At 41.7% G+C, this 18,904-nt stretch overlaps 1 protein-coding gene across 2 annotated transcripts; it reads right to left on the minus strand.

Moving 5' to 3' along the window:
* Positions 1-9,401: 9,401 nt before the first annotated feature.
* On the minus strand, positions 9,402-15,980 carry LOC146701107 (plancitoxin-1-like). 2 transcript variants are annotated; one of them, XM_085467432.1, is made up of 8 exons: positions 15,886-15,980; positions 15,391-15,437; positions 15,063-15,164; positions 11,830-12,031; positions 11,231-11,309; positions 10,880-11,044; positions 10,602-10,784; positions 9,402-10,011 (listed from the first exon to the last, which is right to left on the minus strand). In XM_085467432.1, exons 3-8 carry the CDS (start codon positions 15,161-15,163, stop codon positions 9,572-9,574), a joined length of 1,170 nt encoding a protein of 389 aa, XP_085323558.1. In that variant the 5' UTR covers position 15,164; positions 15,391-15,437; positions 15,886-15,980; the 3' UTR covers positions 9,402-9,571. The 2 variants fall into 2 exon arrangements, with proteins under 2 accessions (XP_085323558.1, XP_085323557.1); XM_085467431.1 differs by lacking the exon at positions 15,391-15,437 and having other exon boundaries at positions 15,886-15,979.
* Between the last annotated feature and the right edge of the window lie 2,924 nt (positions 15,981-18,904).

The following is an 18,904-nucleotide window of genomic DNA, read 5'->3' on the forward strand; positions in this document are numbered from 1 at the left end:
GAATGTAGTGATGGGATTTCTGGCTCTTTTTAGAGAACCCACTCTTTCAGCTCGGCTCACTAAAAAGAGCCAGCTCTTTTAATTAAATAATAATTAAAAAATTAATTAATTTAATTTAATTAAAATAATAAAAAAAAACTTCATTTCCCTGTTACTACCACAAACCCAATCCGATTGTTGGTACTTCCTGGCTTGTGTAGCCACTAGGTAACAAAAGCTCAACACGGCCCCTAGCATCCTGGAGCACTTCTGTTGTGTTTTGGAGTTTGTACGTGCTTTGTCTCTAGGGGCCACTGTAAATATACTGTGATTTATTCACTCCACATAAAATGTAATAAATAAATTATAAAATACACAAACCAACTATTTACATTTAACTTTTAACTACTTAAATTTTCAGCTTTTTCCTGTTAAACAAATTTAAAGTGAAACAACACAAAACACTGCAAACCACAACACAATTAAATATAAATTAAAATATGGAAAAAAAAGGGAAAAAAAGAAAAAAAAAGAACGCCCAGATCTTTAATTAAGGCAAAGGTTGGCATTTAGAAATATTAATATCACACTCAACTGACTGCGTTTTATCTTCCCATTGCACTGATGGGTGGACAGTTCTCAGGTGCCTGCGCGTGCTGTTTGTGGAGCCGGCTCTATATGATATCCTTTTCTTGTACACTCTGCCTTTGTTTTGTCAGTAAGATTGAAATGGTTCCAGACTTTGCTTCTTTTCTTGGCGTCACTCATTTTCTTTACTGTACCTTTCCAATGTGACGGTGTTGTCTCTTGTTGCTCCCGGCTCTCTTTCTTTCCCTCTCCCTCCTGCTCTTGTTGTGTGCTACTGCTGTTGCGAGTGTAACTACCGCCCCGCCCCCTCAGCTCAGCGCTGAGCAGAGGGGGGCTTTGCAGATGTCAAAGCTCTGAACAGAGCTGCAGAAAACTTTTTAGAGGTGAGTGTACAGTACAATTTTCAAAATGAGTCATACAGAATTTAATTATCAAAAGTTACATTTTTATATTCACTAATATATACAATGATGAATCAGCCACAGTGTCCTAATTATATCTGAGTATGATATCCATCCTTTCAACATGCTTTTACAACCTAAATAAATAATCTAATGGATGCCTAATTATTTCCGACCCTCATCAAAAACTTGTGAAACGGCGTTGAATAACATTTTCTGGTAAAGTTCACTGTTAAAGTTTTATGTGCCAAGTTGAGACTTTTTTGTTCAGCATTGTGTAAAAGTGCTGAACGCGCTGAGCCACCATCCTCAAACATCAGTGGAAGACACTGACATCCAAAGTGGATAAAAGAGGTCCCATCGATCCCTGCCACAGGTCTCGGTGATGACATAATATTACTGGTTTGAACACACAGGTGTGATCTGTTAAGTATGATGTTATCAAGGCTGTCGCAGATACCGACAGAACCGTCAGCTTTCTGTCACCTCGGAGGAGACCAGCGGCAGCAGACGCGGAGACTCGTACCTTGGCCAGCTCCAAGAGTTCGCGCAGTCTCTCTGCAGTCTCTGTGGTTAACCGTCTGAGCGCAGCGCTGTCCGGTGTCTGTAGCTGACACAACGCCAGGCCCACCGGGTCCGTCAGCCACCTTATCCCGTCACACTTCCTGGGATTTTCCTTTTAGTAACGGGACCCACAGTGCTGCACGATCGCAGATTCTGGTGATGAGCCGCATGCGCGGTTTACTTAAGCGCTCGTGGGGGAGATCAATGTTGCATTAAGGTGTCAGAAAAGCTAAAAGAGAGAGATGCGTAGAAAAAGAAAATAAATGAGCTCATTATATTATAGCAAAAACAAACAAAAAAGGAAAAATAAACAAAAAAACATGTTGTTTTAATGCAAAAGTCGTCCTTTTGCGTTTCTACCATTTAAATCAAAAATAATACGGAGGTGGTTCTGGTGGTTACCACTTAACTATATTCTGCTTTTTTTTCGCATCTAATGTCATAAAACAATTATAATGCTGAATGCTGAGGAGCCATAATCATAAAAGGTGCACTGATAACGTCAATTATATTATTTTTTCATGAAAACATACTCATTCATAGCTTTTATGATAAGTAATGTTTTATTGTAACCATTGCTTTCAAAGACTCTGCATAAAAAACTACATATTTACATGCAATCTATGTTTATTGGCTTTCAAACTCTGTCCTGCATTAAATTCATTTTCCTCTCCAAAACATGTTGTTTATTACAAACTCAAAAAGTTTTCACTTCAAAAAGTCGAAGGTTTGGTGTTTTCTTTGGACATGAAGGCAGCATTACCTTTGCTGTAACTTGTATCTGTTCCAACAACAGTAACAGGAGTTCTGGTGACACAGTCTCACACAGTGTGCATGTGGTGTCAGCTTACCAAGCCAGCAGTCATGTAACGCTGGGAAGAAGCTGAAGTATCATTGCTGAGAGTCTCATTATGTAACTCTGTAATGCAACCTGCTCTCATTACAACAACAGCATACACACACTGTTAAAGAGTCTAACTAGCATATGGTGTCCTATTGTTCTGTTCAGATTAGAAGAATCCTAGAAATTAGAATCTGACAATACTAAATGTTAATTTACTCAAACTCATTTATAATACCACATCAGCAGTAAAAAGAAACCCAGTAAATTTGCAGCTGTTTAGTGTCCCCAGAGGTTTCACATGGTTTGTGTTCTGTTAGTCTAACAACAGAGACTTACTTAGACTTAGGTCCTGCTGTTTGCATTGGGCGGCAGATCTCCGCCAGCATAATCGATCAGCTGCGGCGGTGTGTAACTCACCGATGAAAGTCCTCCGCCATGTTGTACGGGGGCGGCCTGGATTGTGTCTTCCAAGGGGTGGGTTCCATGGGATGGTGATCTTGGGCAGTTGGTGCGGGAGTTGGCATAGAGTTTGACCCCCAAAACGCCAGTCAGTCACAATGTCATTGAGGGGACATGTGGCAGTTCGGCGGTGGACTTCTTCATTGGTGACATGGTCTGAGTAAGAAACAGGGAGGATCCGTCTTAGACATGAGTGTTGAGCTACATTGAGTCTTTGGCGATTTTGGCTGATGTTTTCCATGTATCACAAGTGCAGATCGCGGTAGGTATAATGATGGAGTTGAGCAGATGGATCTTTGTAGCCCGGTCGATCTTCGGGATCAACCAGATCAGCCAGCGTCACTGGAACTCCGCACCCGCTTTCACAATCTGACACACGACTAATGATCAGCATCTCTGTCGCCTGCAAGGATGCTGCCCAGGGTGGTCCATTGGTTCACCTCCTCCAGACATTGCTGTCCTACCTGTGGGATCCTGTGCCATCACGTAACCAATTCTCATGACCTTGGCCTGGTTCCCGCTAATCCGGAAGCCCAGTTTTCATGTCATGGTCTTCATGTTTTCCCAGACGTCAGCCAACAAAACAATGCCATCTGCGAAGTTGAGGTCTGTCTGGCGTGTTGATGGACGCCAAGGTATCCCAAAGCCATCTTGGTCCATAGAAGTCTGCATAATAATAATAATACTAATAATAATAATAATAATAATAATAATAATACTAATAATAATAATAATAATAATAATAATAATAATAATACATTTTCTTTAAGGGCGCCTTTCTAAAACCCAAGTTCACCTTACAAAGAGAAAAAATGTATCAATAAAACAGTAGATAAAAAATAGATCAAAATAAATTAAAATTGCAAAGCAATACACAAGATTTGACAACAAGTAAAATCTATATTAAAGTCAGTAAGCCAGTTTACACAAGTATGTTTTGATCTGTGACTTAAATAAGGGAACGGAATCTATATTTCTTATAACTGGAGGAAGTGAGTTCCTGAGCCGAGGAGCAGAGCAACTGAAAGACAAGATGAGCAGAAGGAACAACACGATGAGTGGCAGATGAAGATCTGAGAGAGCAGGAAACAGAGGTTATTTGAAGCAGATCACACAGATAAGGAGGGACAAGGTTATGGATGCACTTAAACGTGAGAATTTAATATTTAAAGTTTATCTGAGCTTCTATGGGCAACCAGCTGTTGAAGAATTGGGGTAATATGGTCTCTTAATGGAGTATGAGTTATGACCTGAGCTGCAGAAAGAAGAAGTTGAAGTTTATGGAGGGACTTATTGGGGAGACCAAATAAGAGGGAGTTGTAGTAATTGATCTGGGAAGTAATAATAGGATGGCAGCAGCACGGGGAGTAAGGAAGGGACGAAGTCGGTTAATGTTAGGTAAGTGAAAGTATGTGTAACGATGTAAAATAATGAACATGGTTTTGTTGTGGTTAAATTCCTGTTAAACTTGGGATCGCAACCATGGGTTTATTTTGAAAGATTTGATTTTAAAACTTCACAGCAGAAAATCCGCAGTGAAAGTCTGCTACTGGTAAACGGGCTTTCCCTAAGCTTATCCCTTTAGTAGCAATGAAGCTTTTGCTGTGGTAAGTTCTTCCTCAGTCCGCCCTGACTGAACATGAGTTTAAAACATATTTGAAAATCCTGAGGTTAACATGACAGTGCATTAACAGCATGAACTGCCCATACAGTAGCATCTGAGTAGATTTCAGTTTTATGATCTTGTTTTGCAATTAATGGGTTAGACTGAGCTAGCAGCTAACAGCTAGAGGAGACTGTCGTGTCTAATAATTTGAAACTTCTCTTGATAGTTGGGCGGAATCCTGTTGCTGGAAACCCATGGTTACTCATGTCCCATGTTATTGCAGGTATGTGTATTTTGTGCTGCAGGCTAATTCTGTTTAAGAAGTACTGCTTATTAAGTTTTGCCCAGTAGATGGCAGCATTGTTCCATTTACTATTGTACATGAAAGGAAATTTTGGCTTTGGTCTGGAAGTTTATTTGTTTTCACATGAATGTGCATTTAAGTGAATTAATTTCTCTTTTTTTTTTTATCTAAACCACAATGCAGTAATATTTTTATTTTATTTTCCGTAATAAGTTTTGTTGCCATTTTATTTTTCAATCAATATTTGGTTTTAATTTATTTTAAGAAAACTAAGAGTTCCACTATACGATCATTTGTTTATCCGTGAGTAGCAATGAAGCTTTTGCTGTGTTGGGCAGAATCCTGTTGCTGGAAACCCATGGTTACTCATGTCCCATGTTATTGCAGAGACCCACCAAAGGGGAATAAACCATGCCTGAGCTCTACCCATCTCGAGTCCAGAGAGTTTTACTCATACAACACTGGGCATAGAGACTGAGGGGGGTTACATATGCAAGCCAGGTTGTGTAACTAATGTGAGACTGAAATGAGAGTTTGCAGAACAAAGTCAATGGCAAGGAGGAAGAGGAAGGGAGAGAGAATGCACCCTTTCCTCATATCGGTCTCAGTGGTGATGTAGCGATCCTCTGTGAGGACGCAGCAACTGGATCGAAGGTAGAGGGTTCAGAATATTTTGATGAACTGTTCAGGGATGCCATATGACGCTATCAAATGTCTATGTGAAATCGACAAAATTAATCGAGAGATGCTGCTGGTATTCCAAAGTCTGTTCGGTGATTGTGAACAGGATTAAATTCTGCTCTGTGCACGACCAGCCACTGCAGAATCCGGCTTGTTCTTCCTGGAATTCCTGGTCCAGGGCCTTATGAAGTCTTCGGCTATAGTGTGATTCCTCAGTTGTTGCAGTCCGCCAGGTTGCCTTTCTTGGGGAGCTTTACTGTAACTCCTCTTAGCCAATCTTCCTGCACTTGTGCCAATGACCAACATAAGCTGACGGGGCACTGATGTGCTTCAGCATTTCTGCAGACACCATGTACATGCCCAACACATTGCCATTCTCAAGGAGTTTGATCACGGCTGCAGTTTCTTCAGTGGTTGTGGCGTCTGTCCTAATGTCCAAGTCATTCAGAGTCTTTTTGAAGTGTTCCACCCCTGACAACAGAGGTCCACCCCTGACAACAGAGGCCTCTAGTATAAGAGGAGATTTTGTCACATCCAGGTAACTTCAGGGTTAACCCCGGGTTTTCTTCTTCAAATGTGATTCACTTTTTACTGAGTTAAATCAGGACTTAACTTATGCCCTAATCTGGAAACTAGCCTGCTTGTTATGCCATTCCATGCTAAAACCACCAACTGTAGTTCACATTTTGTATCACATTGTTGCAGGAATGTGCATGTACTAATTGGTAATTTAGAAAATGTATAAATGTAGTTATACGTGATTCTATTCTGCTGCTGAGTGTATGTTCTTTAAGGCTCAGAACTGAAGGCTGCATTCAGGACTTTATCACACTGGTACATAACGAGAGGGACCTTGAACAAGTGTGCACACACGTACACACACAAACAGCATCTCACTTCATGCTTGCTCTTTCCCTAGCCTCTTATGTCACTTATATGTTTGGTCTTATTATTGTCTTATTTGTTGTGATTTAGGGTCTCTGAGCACATGCAGAGGTTTTTGCTTGGGAAGCAACTGTCACCTTGTTTTCAGGGTCTTATGTAACATTCAGTGGTATTGAACTATGTAAAACTTTTCTGCTCTACCTAAAGCTAAACAGCTGAGAGCATCTTGAGGACTGCAGAGAAAAAGGTTTGCACTTTGAACTGTGGTGTTTCCACTGCTGAGGACTTTTGGACACAGGAGTCACAGATCCTTATTGACTTAGCTGCTGTTCACAGTTTTAAAAAGTCTTCATCAGAAAAAGCACTTGTAATTGTTAGAATTGATATTTTTTAGGTTGTCATTTGTGCTTAGAAACATATAATTATTTATGCTTGGAGATATATAATCATTTATATGTTGATAAAATATCTTAACCTTATTAGGTCTGATAAGGACTGTGTACACTCTGTGTACCATGAGATGAGAGGAAGTGGTCTCGAGTTGGCCATGTCATCAGAGAATTTCTGGAGGAGACAGTCACAGATGGTGAAGAGGAAAGGGGACAGAACAGGGTGCTCAGTTGCTGCAGTCTCACAAACTGTGGTCTGCCTGTCAGGAAGTCACTGATCCACTGGACCTGTGTATTGTTGAAAACAAGCAGTTCTTTTAATCTTTGGGCTGAAGGAAGGACAATACTCGGTGTATAAATGCTCAATCAACAATCATTTATTTCCATACAATTCAACACGTAAGAGCATTTGAACCATCATGATGGGGAGCTGCTGGCGGAGGGTACGCAGCAGATCTCAAAATGGTAGCCACTTTCACAGACTTTTATAGCTAGTAACAGCCCCCCTCCTTGTCATAAAAGCCCAAGCATTCACATTCTTTCTCTCACGGCGCCTAAATTATGACCTCGGCTCCTTGCTCCTCTGCTCTCTGTAAGGTGGGGGGGCATGGAATGTGGTCTATCTCTCCTGCCCTAGACACAAAGTCTCCTGGTTACAACTTTCTTCATATGATTCAGCAATAAAGCATTTAAAGAAAACAGTGTAAGACATTCACAGCCGATCAAGGATACAGAGTGATGCATATTTATCTAATGAACTACAAAATGATTATGTTCCTTTAACTCAAGAATATAATGAAAACTAAACTACATACAGATCACACACTCTATTTTAAAGGGTATAATATGATCTATAGCAACATCATAATTCAACTATTTTGATTACATAAATAAGGTAACATATGATAACAGAATAATCTGATAGTATTCTCCACCTGCATGTCTTCCAACTTCTCCCTCAGCATCCTGGACTGGATCATGTTATCGGGGCCAGAGAAGTCGAAGAAAATTATCCGAATTGTGGTGCTCGTTGTTATTAAAGCTTTAGCTTGAGTGTAGAAAGGAGCTCTTCTCTTCTGTGGTGGTTAAGAGAAAGTGATGTATGGTTCTAATGAAAACATTAGACAGTAGAACTCTTTTGCTTAGATTTTTTTTTCAGTCACATTCTGTTTACATAATTTTTATTTAGACGATGTGTTCTCAAACTTCTACTTGCAAATGCATTTCTGTCTGATTCATCTTTTTAACACTCCTCATAGCATGAAAAATAGAAAACAGCGTTCACCTGGCGTGTTCTTTATTTGATTAGACATTTACAGGAACAGGTCTCTGTTTACAGCTTATCATCCTCAAACTTTCAGACCAGTCAATATTTGCGTGGACTTTGTCCCTTAAAAATACATGACATAAACAGAACTGACCTAAACAGCTGTTTTCTCTCTTCTCAGTAATTTGGTCACTCTGTTATTGCCTCAGAGGTAATTTGTTGTTATGCATATCTCAGGACATCTGACTTTTCAGATGTTAAATGGATTTCCTGCAGGTGCTCCAGTAGCATACCGGCCCACAGTTTGTAGGATTCTCATGTATTTTTAAAACATGTCTGAGAATCACATTATATTTCGTATAATTACTATACATGTGTCTGGAGCTTCTTCTTTTCTTTTTGCCATAACATCTCAAAAATGTTGCGATGGGGGCAACAGAACCCTGGAACAGAAAGTAATACTAAGAAAGAAAGAACTGTTGGAACATTTTACACATGATTAGTTGATAACAGGTTAGTAAGATGATTCAGTCTAAAAACAGCATCTCTGATGGTATGGTGCTGCATTAGTGCCTAATGCCATAGCAGCTTTCACATCTGAAAAGGCGTACATGTTAAACAGTATGTACAGGTTGTAGAGCAGGAAATGCTCTGATCCAGACATCCTTTTTAGGGAAGGCCTTCATGTGTCAGCATGATGATGCTAAACCACATACTGCATTTATCCCAGCAGCATGGCTTCATAGCAGGCGAATGTAAAATGGCACGATTACTCAGTTCAAACATTTGATGTGTTTCTGTGTTCTATTGAGGATAAAATACAATTGTATGGAATTGTAATTGAAATTGATTCTATTTCTTGTAGTTCAAATACACTAAACCTTGAGCTTATTAAGCAATAAAATGGGGAGCAAATAGTAAGGGATACAATATCTGAGAGATCTTCAGTTTTTCCTTTTTATCCTGTTTTTTCTGGGAAAATCTAATTTGTGTTGACACAGTATTTCATTAATGTTTCAAACTAATGTACACACAAAGTTCACACAGTCCTGTGTGGTCTCCTGTTTTTCTGTTTCTCCTGAGAATCTTCACTTATCAGCAAAATGTTAACGAACTTCTTCTAGGAAAACCTTAATTTTTAAATGAAAAAAACAATAAAAGGGAAATATAAATTACACTATTTTGTGTGCATGTAGTGTTTAATTTATTTTGACTTTGCATGTTTCAAAGTGAGTACTGTGTTATTGTTCAAAAACACAAGTTAATTGAAGCTGTATTTGTATCCTTTTAATTAAGCAATTAATTCATCTTCTTAGGTATGAAAGAAAATTAAAGAAGCAGAAATTCAAACACCAGGAGGCACTGCAGAAAGGGTCAACAACTGCAGAATAAATGACAATGAGTGAAAGCATAACAAACATAACATAAACCAGATGTATTTTATCCAGATTTATTATTTTATTGTTTGTCATATTGTAATACTTGTCACACATCTTTTCAGAATGATAATTAAACTAACACTTGCGAATCTTTCCTTTCCCTTATGTTTTTAATATTTAACGGCAGGATTGGTAAAGTCCACAGTGAAGTAAGTTGAGCTGTATTCAGCCTATCACTGACGGATCCAAGTGGATTCTTTTGCCCTGGACAGGGTCAGAGTCAGGCTCACAGTCAATGTCCATGTTGGTTGGGGTCGTACTACATTCATCAAACTCTCTAGCAAACTCCCAGAACTTGTCTCTTACGTCTCTGTTCACAATGCACAGCGCCCCGCCTCGTCTCTGATACTGGGTTTCAGCCCTGTTGACATCAGCTATACAGGTCCATTCACTGCTGGATTCACTGTTGGTCACACACCACTTTGAATGGTCCTTTGTAGGACTCCATGTACTAGCAGGACCCAGAACCTTTTTTATAGTTTTAATGTTGTACACATGATTGGGGCCTGAGCAGTCAGAATCGGCCCGATCTTTCTGGCAGCCCCACGTCTGCACATACACATGACTCCGAACTGCCCGGGCAATAGTGCGGTACAGGTCTCCATCTGCAAAAGGATCAAGGAGCATTTAAAGCATTTCCTGTCTTTTTGAAACATTGAACATTTTAAAACCCGTTTACACTCACACTCTCTTCTCAGACACTGCATTTCAGCCATTGATGAAGACATAACGTCAGTAACAAAGTGAATAACAGTACGTGGATTTCAGATATGCAGCAGCTGTCGGCAGCTATAGGCAGCATAAATATCATCGCCTAAATTTCTATTTGGATGTAAATACATATATGTTAACTGGCATTGAGCTAGGCTGATCCTAAAACCTGTCCTCTCTTTAAAGATTCCAAGTCATCCATTCTCATCCCCAATGATATTTGTCTGGTTTAAGACCAGACAAATATCACTGTAACCATTAAAAGCTTAACCAACAAAAACGGGTGTTATGGCAGCCAACTAGGGGGCTCCACTCACACCCAGGTTGCTGGGAGGTTTGTTGTCAAGTGTGTGGCGCAAAGTTATGTGGAGACGGATAAAGTCGGAGTGAAAAGCTGGAGTTCCTGTGTCGTCTGTGCCATACCTCCACAGTGTAATTTAAAGGATGATTATTACTTTAACCTTTAAACATGCAGACATCTCACCTGGCTCTTGCAACTGTTGTTTAGCAATGCTATAAAACCTCAGACCTCCTCTTGATGTGAGTGTTTGGTAATCACTCGATGGGGGAACTTCAACCCATTTTGTTGCATCTATGAGCTCTTGATGGAAATCATCTGGAATATCATGTTCAAATGGAAAAGCTCTGATGTACTGCAGATGTTTGCCTGGAAAGAGTTAAACAAGATCTTTACTGTGAGGTTTAGATCAGCCTCTGGGCTTTAAATTGTGAAAGGTCCAGAGTTCGAATTGAGCTTTTTACCGATCCGTGTGAACTGGTTATAGTTGAAAGTTACACAGATGAACGTCTGAGCAAATTTGAATCCAGTTTCAGGCCAGAAATTGTTTTGGTCTCTTCTGAAGGGGAATTGAGGTGTGCTGTGCAAGAGCCAGACCCCAGCTCTCTCTCTTTCCACCATGATCACCCCTGTGGACAGTAAACAGTTACAGTGCTGGTCATAAAATAAGGAATAGGATTTATTCAAAGCACTTTAATCCTGCCTTCATAATAATGATTCAGTCATTTTATAAGATCAATAGTCTAACAAACTTTTTCCAGTGTTTGTTTTATATGTTTGACAATGTGTTGTCTGTAAAAAGAAGCTTTCTTTACCTTTACTGTGGCCAAACTTGGTATCTGAGGAACATCCTGGAGGTTGATCACTGTAGCTGATGAATCCAAAGTCTGGCTGCTGTAAATCATGCAAAAAAAGAAATAATCTGCATTAACACTTTCACGAGACTTCCTCGGCCTACATGACAGCACAGTCTCATAGACGTTTGTGAAAAGGTGAAAACACTGAATCTAATCTAATTCCTGCTTCTGGATGTGGATTTTTTTCTCCTGGTAATCAAAATTCCTCAGTTGCCTGAAGCTGTCTCATGTGATGCGCTTTTGCTTCTTCGACTAAAGTGGGCATGTTGTTTTTTTCACTTGTCCACTGACAGCACTACCCAGCCATTGTTTTTCTTCAATCCCTTGCATGCGCTTGTAATAGTTTCAACTGGATATGTCAGAACTACTGTTAAGCACCTAGAATTTAAGCAAATCATTATTTCTCTCCATTTCATGGAGCTAAAATTAAAAACTCATGATAAAACAGCATTCACACTTTAAATCTGCACGTGTACCTGTATTGAGTGTTTCCAGCAAATGCATTAAATCATGTGTTCTGGTAGAGGACCATTACTGGACCAAACTAATGGTCTCACCATGTTTCTAATTTTCTTCAAGATTGGTCTCAGGGTGTTGGCCAAGGCACCAGATGGATCTTTGAGGTTCTTGTAGTCGGGTCTATTGTGCATGTAGGACTTGCTGTTTGCTGAATCAATGTACAAGTAGTTCATCTCGTTTTTATATCTTCTAGGGTTAGATCTAGGGATAATCTCTCCAGGTGCTTTGTAAATGATGAACCTGATGAGAAACAAACAAAACATGACATGAAAAGAAACAAACTCCAAAGTGAAAATGTTAACCTGTTAGATGCACCGGTTCACCCAACATCAGCAGAGGTTTGATCACAAACCCCTTCGTATCATATTTTGATGCTCTCCGTACACTCTTAGTGGCATTTTCCAACATGAGGAAGAATGAAAACTTCTTATTGGGAGGTAAAAAATTAAGTCACATACAGTCGGGCAAAAAAGCATTTAGTCAGCCACCAATTGTGCAAGTTCTCCCACTTAAAAAGATGAGAGAGGCCTGTAATTTTCATCTTGGGTATACCTCAACTATGAGAGACAAAATGAGAAAAGAAAATCCAAAAAAATCACATTGTCTGATTGAGGTGGGGGTGTGGTCTCTGGCCTGCTGCAGTATGGTGAGCTCTCAGGGCAGCGTTGAGGTGGCAGAGGAAATAGGTGTGGACTAAAATTAATCATGCTCTTTCTGCTCTATTTATGTACAGTGATGAAGGAGGTGAGGAGAAGAGTGTGAGGAGTCGTGAGAGCAGGGGATGCTCCTGGAGTAGGGATGGGTACCGGTATCCGGTGCCATGATGGCACCGGTTCTGACATAAACGGTAGTAACCAGACCGAAAAGCAGCACATATATCGGTGCTTTTTTTTCCTGAGCTGTGATACACTTCTAGCCAATCATTTTACGTTTCCGAGGATAGTAGGCGGGTCCAGGTACGTACGTTCTTTTATGCAGAGCTACAGATTAAAAATGTCCAAGGCGAAGCGGCCAAAAGTCTGGCTGTACTTCACAGCAAAATATGCAAACTCAGCAGCAACAAGTGCTTTAAGGTGATACTGTCAAAGGAGGTAACACCTCGAATCTGATGAAACACCTGGCGACGCATAGCGTTTTTTTAAAAGCCCAGAAATGCGCCGTATTTGATAGCTTGCTGCGAGACCTCACACCGAGCGCATCTACTGCGGGTGTGGTGCCTGTTATGCAACATCCCCCAAAAACGCGAAGAGGAGAGTCCTGGCCCCTAGCCCTGCCAGTGTAGCAGAAATGATGAGGATGATGATGCAGCAGCAGCCGTTCTTCTCTGTTGTTCGTGTGTAATTTACGTTGAGTAGGCTAACCACATTATTACATTAATGCACGTAAGGTGAACTAGCAAACATCATCATAGCTACATGCGGCTGTCTTCTTGTTTGATGGCAGATGCTCCCTTCACCCTGGCCAAAAAGGCTAAAATGACCAAAGAAAAAGAGGGAAACAGCTAAACATGAGAGGTTTTGGACAAAGTTTGTGTTTTTTCCATTGTTTAAGCACTGCTTCCAGCCAAGAGTGATACCATATATGCCCCATAGCTGCAGAAAAGGCTAACATTGTTATCTTTTTACAAAAAAACAGCTGAACATGAGAGGACAAAGTTTGTGTTCTCCATTCTTTAAGAACCGGTTTGAGCACCGTTTAAGCACCAGCACCGTTTCAAAAGTACCGGTTTGGCACCGGTATCGGATAAAACCTAAACGATACCCATCCCTATCCTGGAGTTACCTGTGCTGTCACGTTGAAAAGTGAAACAGCTGAAAGTCGCAAAGAGTTATGAGCACAGAAATCCTGTGTGTGTGTGTGTGTGTGTGTGTGTGTGTGTGTGTGTGTGTGTGTGTGTGTGTGTGTGTGTGTGTGTGTGTGTGTGTGTGTGGAGTCCGTGCCACACCAATTACTAAAGAATTTTTTGCTAATTATGGTGGAAAATAAGTATTTGATCAGTAAGAAAAGTTAATCACAAAACTTTGTTATATACTATTTGTTTTCAATGGCAGAGGTCAGGAGGGGAAATCTGAACTGTGTATAATGTGGGTGGAGCGCTGCTGACTTCGACTTCCTTTCAGTTCTTATGAAACCATTGAGAGAGCTTGGTCCGCATAGCCGGCAATACGTCGAACTCGTTCCTGGTGGGTGATGGGCTTCGCCAGGGCTGCCCTTTGTCACAGATTCTGTTAATAATTTTTATGGACAGAACTTCTGGGCGTAGCCAAGTGGCGGAAGGCTTTCTCAGGATCTCATCTCTGCTTTTTGCAGATGATGTGGTTCTGTTGGCTTTATTGGGTGATGGCCTCCAGCTAGCCTTGAAATGGTTCGTAGCCGAGTCTGAAGCAGTGGGAATGAGAATCAGCACCTCTAAAATTTGAGACCATGGTCCTCAGTCGGAAAAGAGTGGAGTGCCCACTCCCAGTCAGGGACGAGTTTCTGCCCCAAGTGGAGGAGTTTAAGTATCTCGGGGTCTTGTTCACAAGTGATGGAAGAAGGGAGCCGGAGAGCGACAGACGGATTGGTGCTGCAGCTGCAGTGATGTAGACGCTGTACCGGTCCTTTGAGGTGAAGAGAGAGCTCAGTGTAACAGCAAAGCTCTCAACTTACCTGTTGATCTACGGTAGATTGGGTCCCGGGACCACCACTACCTATGGGTAGTGACCGAAAGAACAAGATTGTGGATACAAGCGGTGGAAATGGGCTTCCTCCAAAGGGTGGCTGGTCTCTCCCTCAGAGATAGGGTGAGAAGTTTGGCCATCCGGGAGGGGCTCAGAGTAGAGCAGCTGCTGCTCCACATCGAAAGGAGCCAGCTGAGGTGGTTCGGGCATCTGACAAGGATGCCTCCTGGGCGCCTCCTGGGTGAGGTGTTCCAGGCCCCGAGGCAGACCCAGGACACGCTGGAGAGATTATATCTTTCGGCTGGCCTGGGAACGCCTGAGTGTTCTCTCGGACAAGCTGGAGGAGAGGTGGAGGAGAGGGAGGTCTGGGCTTCTCTGCTGGGCCTGCTGCTCCCGCAACTTGGCCCCAGATAAGTGGAAGAAAATGAATGGATGAACGGTCTCAGATGAATAAACACTACTGAACTATTGGACTGTCCTGCAGATTGAGAGGGTACCAAGTGTGTCAAGGCATGAAACCCAGGGGACTTTGTTAATATGCAGGATGTGATTAGAATGAGCGCAAATGACTTCATTACAGACTTGTAAAGTGTAAAGTTTTAAAAACATACCAGTCCACTGGACCATTATTGTTATTTTTGCAGGTCACTGTCTGCAGCTGGACTTCAGATCCCCCCAAAAACAGAGTGAAAGTCAGCACGAGCCTCCACATCCTGAAACACACACAGCACATTACCTGGTTTATGTTGGCACCTTTCAAAGACATTTTCCTATTTATCCTAACTTCATTAATATTTTAAAATCATTTTAGAAGCTTGTGGGGATAGGTTAATTGGATAATCCAAATTGCCACTAGGTGTGAATGTGAGTGCGAATGGTTGTCTGTCCCTGTGTGTTGGCCCTGCGACAGACTGGCGACCTGTCCAGGGTGTACCCCACCTTTCGCCCTATGACAGCTGGGATAGGCTCCAGCGCCCCCCGCGACCCTGAAAAGGATAAGCGGAAGCGAATGGATGGATGGATTTTAGAAGTGGGTTGACCCCCAAATATTTTTAACAGCACCATGTGCACTAAAGATGCCATACTGAATGATTTGGTATTTCAGATTCATTTAGTGTCAATAAGCACTCACTTTTCAGCCTCACTCACCTATTCACACACACACACACATAAGCACACACACACACAAGAATCACATGCACACTCACACTCTGATGGCTGTATCAGAGCAATGATGGAGTTCAGTCTCTTGCATGAGGACATTCAGGCGTGCAGACCCACTCCTCCTGAGCCCTGTGTCATATTTTAGTAAGTTCTGCTGTGCAGACTGCACATACTGGGGTACAAGCAGAGTGCTTCTTTTGGCCTAAGACATTTTAATTACTAAGCCTTTTCTCTCCCTGTCAGCACATCAGGAGCAGTGAAGCTTCTTACCTTCCACCGCTTCAGTCGTCTCAGTGTTTCTGACAGAGCATGATCTTCACCTCAGATCTGTCCACCTCTCTTTGTGTATTCCTCTCTTCCCCCTCACTTAAATCCTCTCCAGCAGGCTGCTGATCAGAGGTTGGATGGAGTTTCCATTTATGGTCATTTAAATGAAGAAAGAAAACAAACTGCTGTTTGATTTTTAGCAGTCAGCATGAATTTGGACTTTGTGCCTCACAAACACAATAAACTGAACTAAAGTGCACCTTTATTTATTTTAGAAGTTGTTTTTATCTCTCTACATGTACAAAATGGAGACTGGGTGAGAATTAATGGTTGGGCCAAACGAGGTCAGAAGTTTTATGTATCTAAACTCACACTCACATCACCTCTGCAGTTTTATTGCGTTCATGCACTTTATGAGCTGACTTTGATCACGGTCTGTGATGCCCTGCAGCCACTGCCTGTAAATCAGTTGGTGAAGTTATTTGAACTATTCTATTCAGCCTAAAAGCCGTACGAGGTTTGTGTGAAGTAATTACCCCTTTACAACAGAATCAGTGATCTGTTAGTTAATGTTTCCTTTTACATAACTTCTGCCTGTACTTAATGTTAGAATCCAGCCACCTATCAGGTGAACCCTAGTTTAACGAGAGAGGGTATATTGTGTTTAAACCAGGTTTCTGGAGTTCTCAGGAACTGCATTGGTGCCTGAAAAATGTAAAACATTTCAAGCATTTCTTGGCTTTACAAGCGTTTTTGTTTTCTTATTGTTTATTCAAATATGAGAAAGAGAAAAAAGGTCTGTAGTGCTGACTCGCATTTTCACTTTGCCTTTGAGAACAGGTCTGATTCCTTACTCAAGTTATTCCTCCGTTTAACACAGGTGATCCACACTGTTTTAATAAATATATAGACACTTTTTATATTTTGCCATGGTTTCCAAAAACATTATAAAAGATTACTGTAAAAAAACAACAACTTTATTAACCTCCTAGGACCTGGCGTCCACATATGTGGACATCACATTTTGGTTCACCGAAAGCAAATGGTGTGTCTTCAGCTTTCGGATGGAAAAGTGACCACGGATCCGGCTGAGATGAGACGGCATGCAGTGGCCTTTTACACGGACTTGTTTAGTGCGGATTGCTGTGATGTGGACTCTGCTTCGGACCTTCTGCAGGGGCTTCCTCAGCTGAGCCCAGGGGATTGGGACGTTTTGAACAGGGATATAACCTTGGATGAGCTGTCTGCGGCGGTGTCTCAGATGGCTTCAGGCAAAGCTCCAGGAATAGATGGTTTACCATCAGACTTTTTTAAGCACTTCTGGAGTCTTCTGGGTCGGGACCTGCTGGATGTGTTTAAGGAATGTTTTATAGAAGGGATACTTCCAGCTTCCTGCAGGCGTGCAGTTATCTCTCTCATACCAAAGAAGGGAGATTTAGCCCTTCTTAAAAACTGGAGACCAGCGGCCCTTTTATGTGCAGACTATAAGATTCTTTCCAGGGTTTTATCGAACAGACTGAAAATGGTCATTGACCTGCTGATTGGTGTGGATCAATCTTACTGTATTCCAGATATGTCTGTGATTGATAACTTATTTTTAATGAGAGATGTGTTTGATATTTGTAAAGTGTACAATGCTAAAGTTGGCATCGTTTCTCTTGATTAGGAGAAGGCTTTTGACCGTGTGGACCATGATTTTCTTTTTTCCACCTTGAAGACCTTTGGTGTTGGGCAGGGGTTTCTCACTTGGGTGAAGCTGTTGTATAGCGATGCTTGCTGTGTTGTGAAGGTAACTGCAGAAGGAAAATGACTGAATTCATTTCATTAAGTGATTTTAAATCTAAACTACGAATCCTTGAGGCCAAGTCCATAACATGCAACTGTTTCAATTAGATTGATTGTCATTTTAACTGACTTTTTATTTTATTTGAATTTTATTTTTTATTTTATTTGTATGCTTTCATTTATTGTTGCATGTGTGTTGTTGCTGCCTGTGTTTGAGTAATTTCTGTAACTGTGAGACATCTGCTGCTGCCTATCTTGGCCAGGTCTCTCTTGAAAAATAGGTTTTTAATCTCAATGGGATCTTCCTGGTTAAATAAAGGTTAATAATAATAATAATAATAATAAAGGTGGGAGGGTTTAGTTGTCCTGTGCCGGTTCGGAGAGGGATTAGACAAGGTTGCCCTATCTCTGGACAGCTTTATAGCATTGCCATTGAGCCTTTTCTCTGCAGACTGAGAAGCAAGTTGAGGGGTTTCTCTTTGCCAGATATGGTTCAGAGCCCTCCTGTCATTGTGTCGGCATATGCTGATGATGTTAATGTTTTTATTACGGATCAGAAGGATGTGCAGGAATTGCAGGAGGGCCTGTATCTTCCTGTGGCGGAGGGGGGACAAGGCCTGATAGATGTTTTGTCCAGAACAGCAGCCTTTAGACTACAGACGGCACAGAGGCTGCTGTGTGGCTGTGGTCACAGCTGGCTGGCTTCTGCTCAGTTGCTGCTTAGGAGAGTGGGCCGGCTTGGATTGGATAAACACCTCTTTCTTCTGAAGTTGGATCAAGTGGATCTGTCTGGACTTGTGCCATTTTACAGCTCGGTGGTGAACGCCTGGCGGACGCTGAAGGTCACATGTGCTCCTGACCCCAGACCTGGGATGTGGCTTTTCGAGGAGCCGCTGTTTTTTAATGACTTTTTTCCCAGCACTGTGTTTTCTTCTGCTACAATAAGGTCCAAGTTTGTGGAGGCTGGCGTTGTCAAACTGGGTCATCTTACAAGGATGTCTATGGGTGCACTTGGTGGTGTCACAGGCATTAAGTCCTACAGAGTGCTGGAGAGGATTATGGAGGAAGTTTGGCAATCTCTGTCGCCATCACTGAGAGACTTTGCTGGAGACCGTGTCCTGGCTGATCGATGGGCTGATGACAGCGAATATGTTTTCCCTTCATTGACGGTCAGTCCTGCCTTTGAGGAGCAGCCTGAGGGGAGTGGCATGCTGCTCTCCCTGGGGACACCAGTGCT

Source organism: Copadichromis virginalis, linkage group LG9, assembly GCF_057382275.1.
Source record: "Copadichromis virginalis isolate Kocher_CV1m ecotype Utaka linkage group LG9, C_Virginalis_male_GT1.1, whole genome shotgun sequence".
In the NCBI taxonomy this organism is placed as follows: Eukaryota; Metazoa; Chordata; class Actinopteri; order Cichliformes; family Cichlidae; genus Copadichromis; species Copadichromis virginalis.

What these genes read in the sequence shown, in the direction of transcription:
- LOC146701107 (XM_085467432.1), bottom strand. Translation starts at nt 15,163, where the DNA reads ATGTGGAGGCTCGTGCTGACTTTCACTCTGTTTTTGGGGGGATCTGAA. An exon ending in AATAATGGTCCAGTGGACTG is followed by an intron (nt 12,032 to 15,062) that starts GTATGTTTTTAA and finishes GTTTCTCATCAG; the next exon opens with GTTCATCATTTACAAAGCAC. An exon ending in TAACCAGTTCACACGGATCG is followed by an intron (nt 10,785 to 10,879) that starts GTAAAAAGCTCA and finishes AACTCTTTCCAG; the next exon opens with GCAAACATCTGCAGTACATC.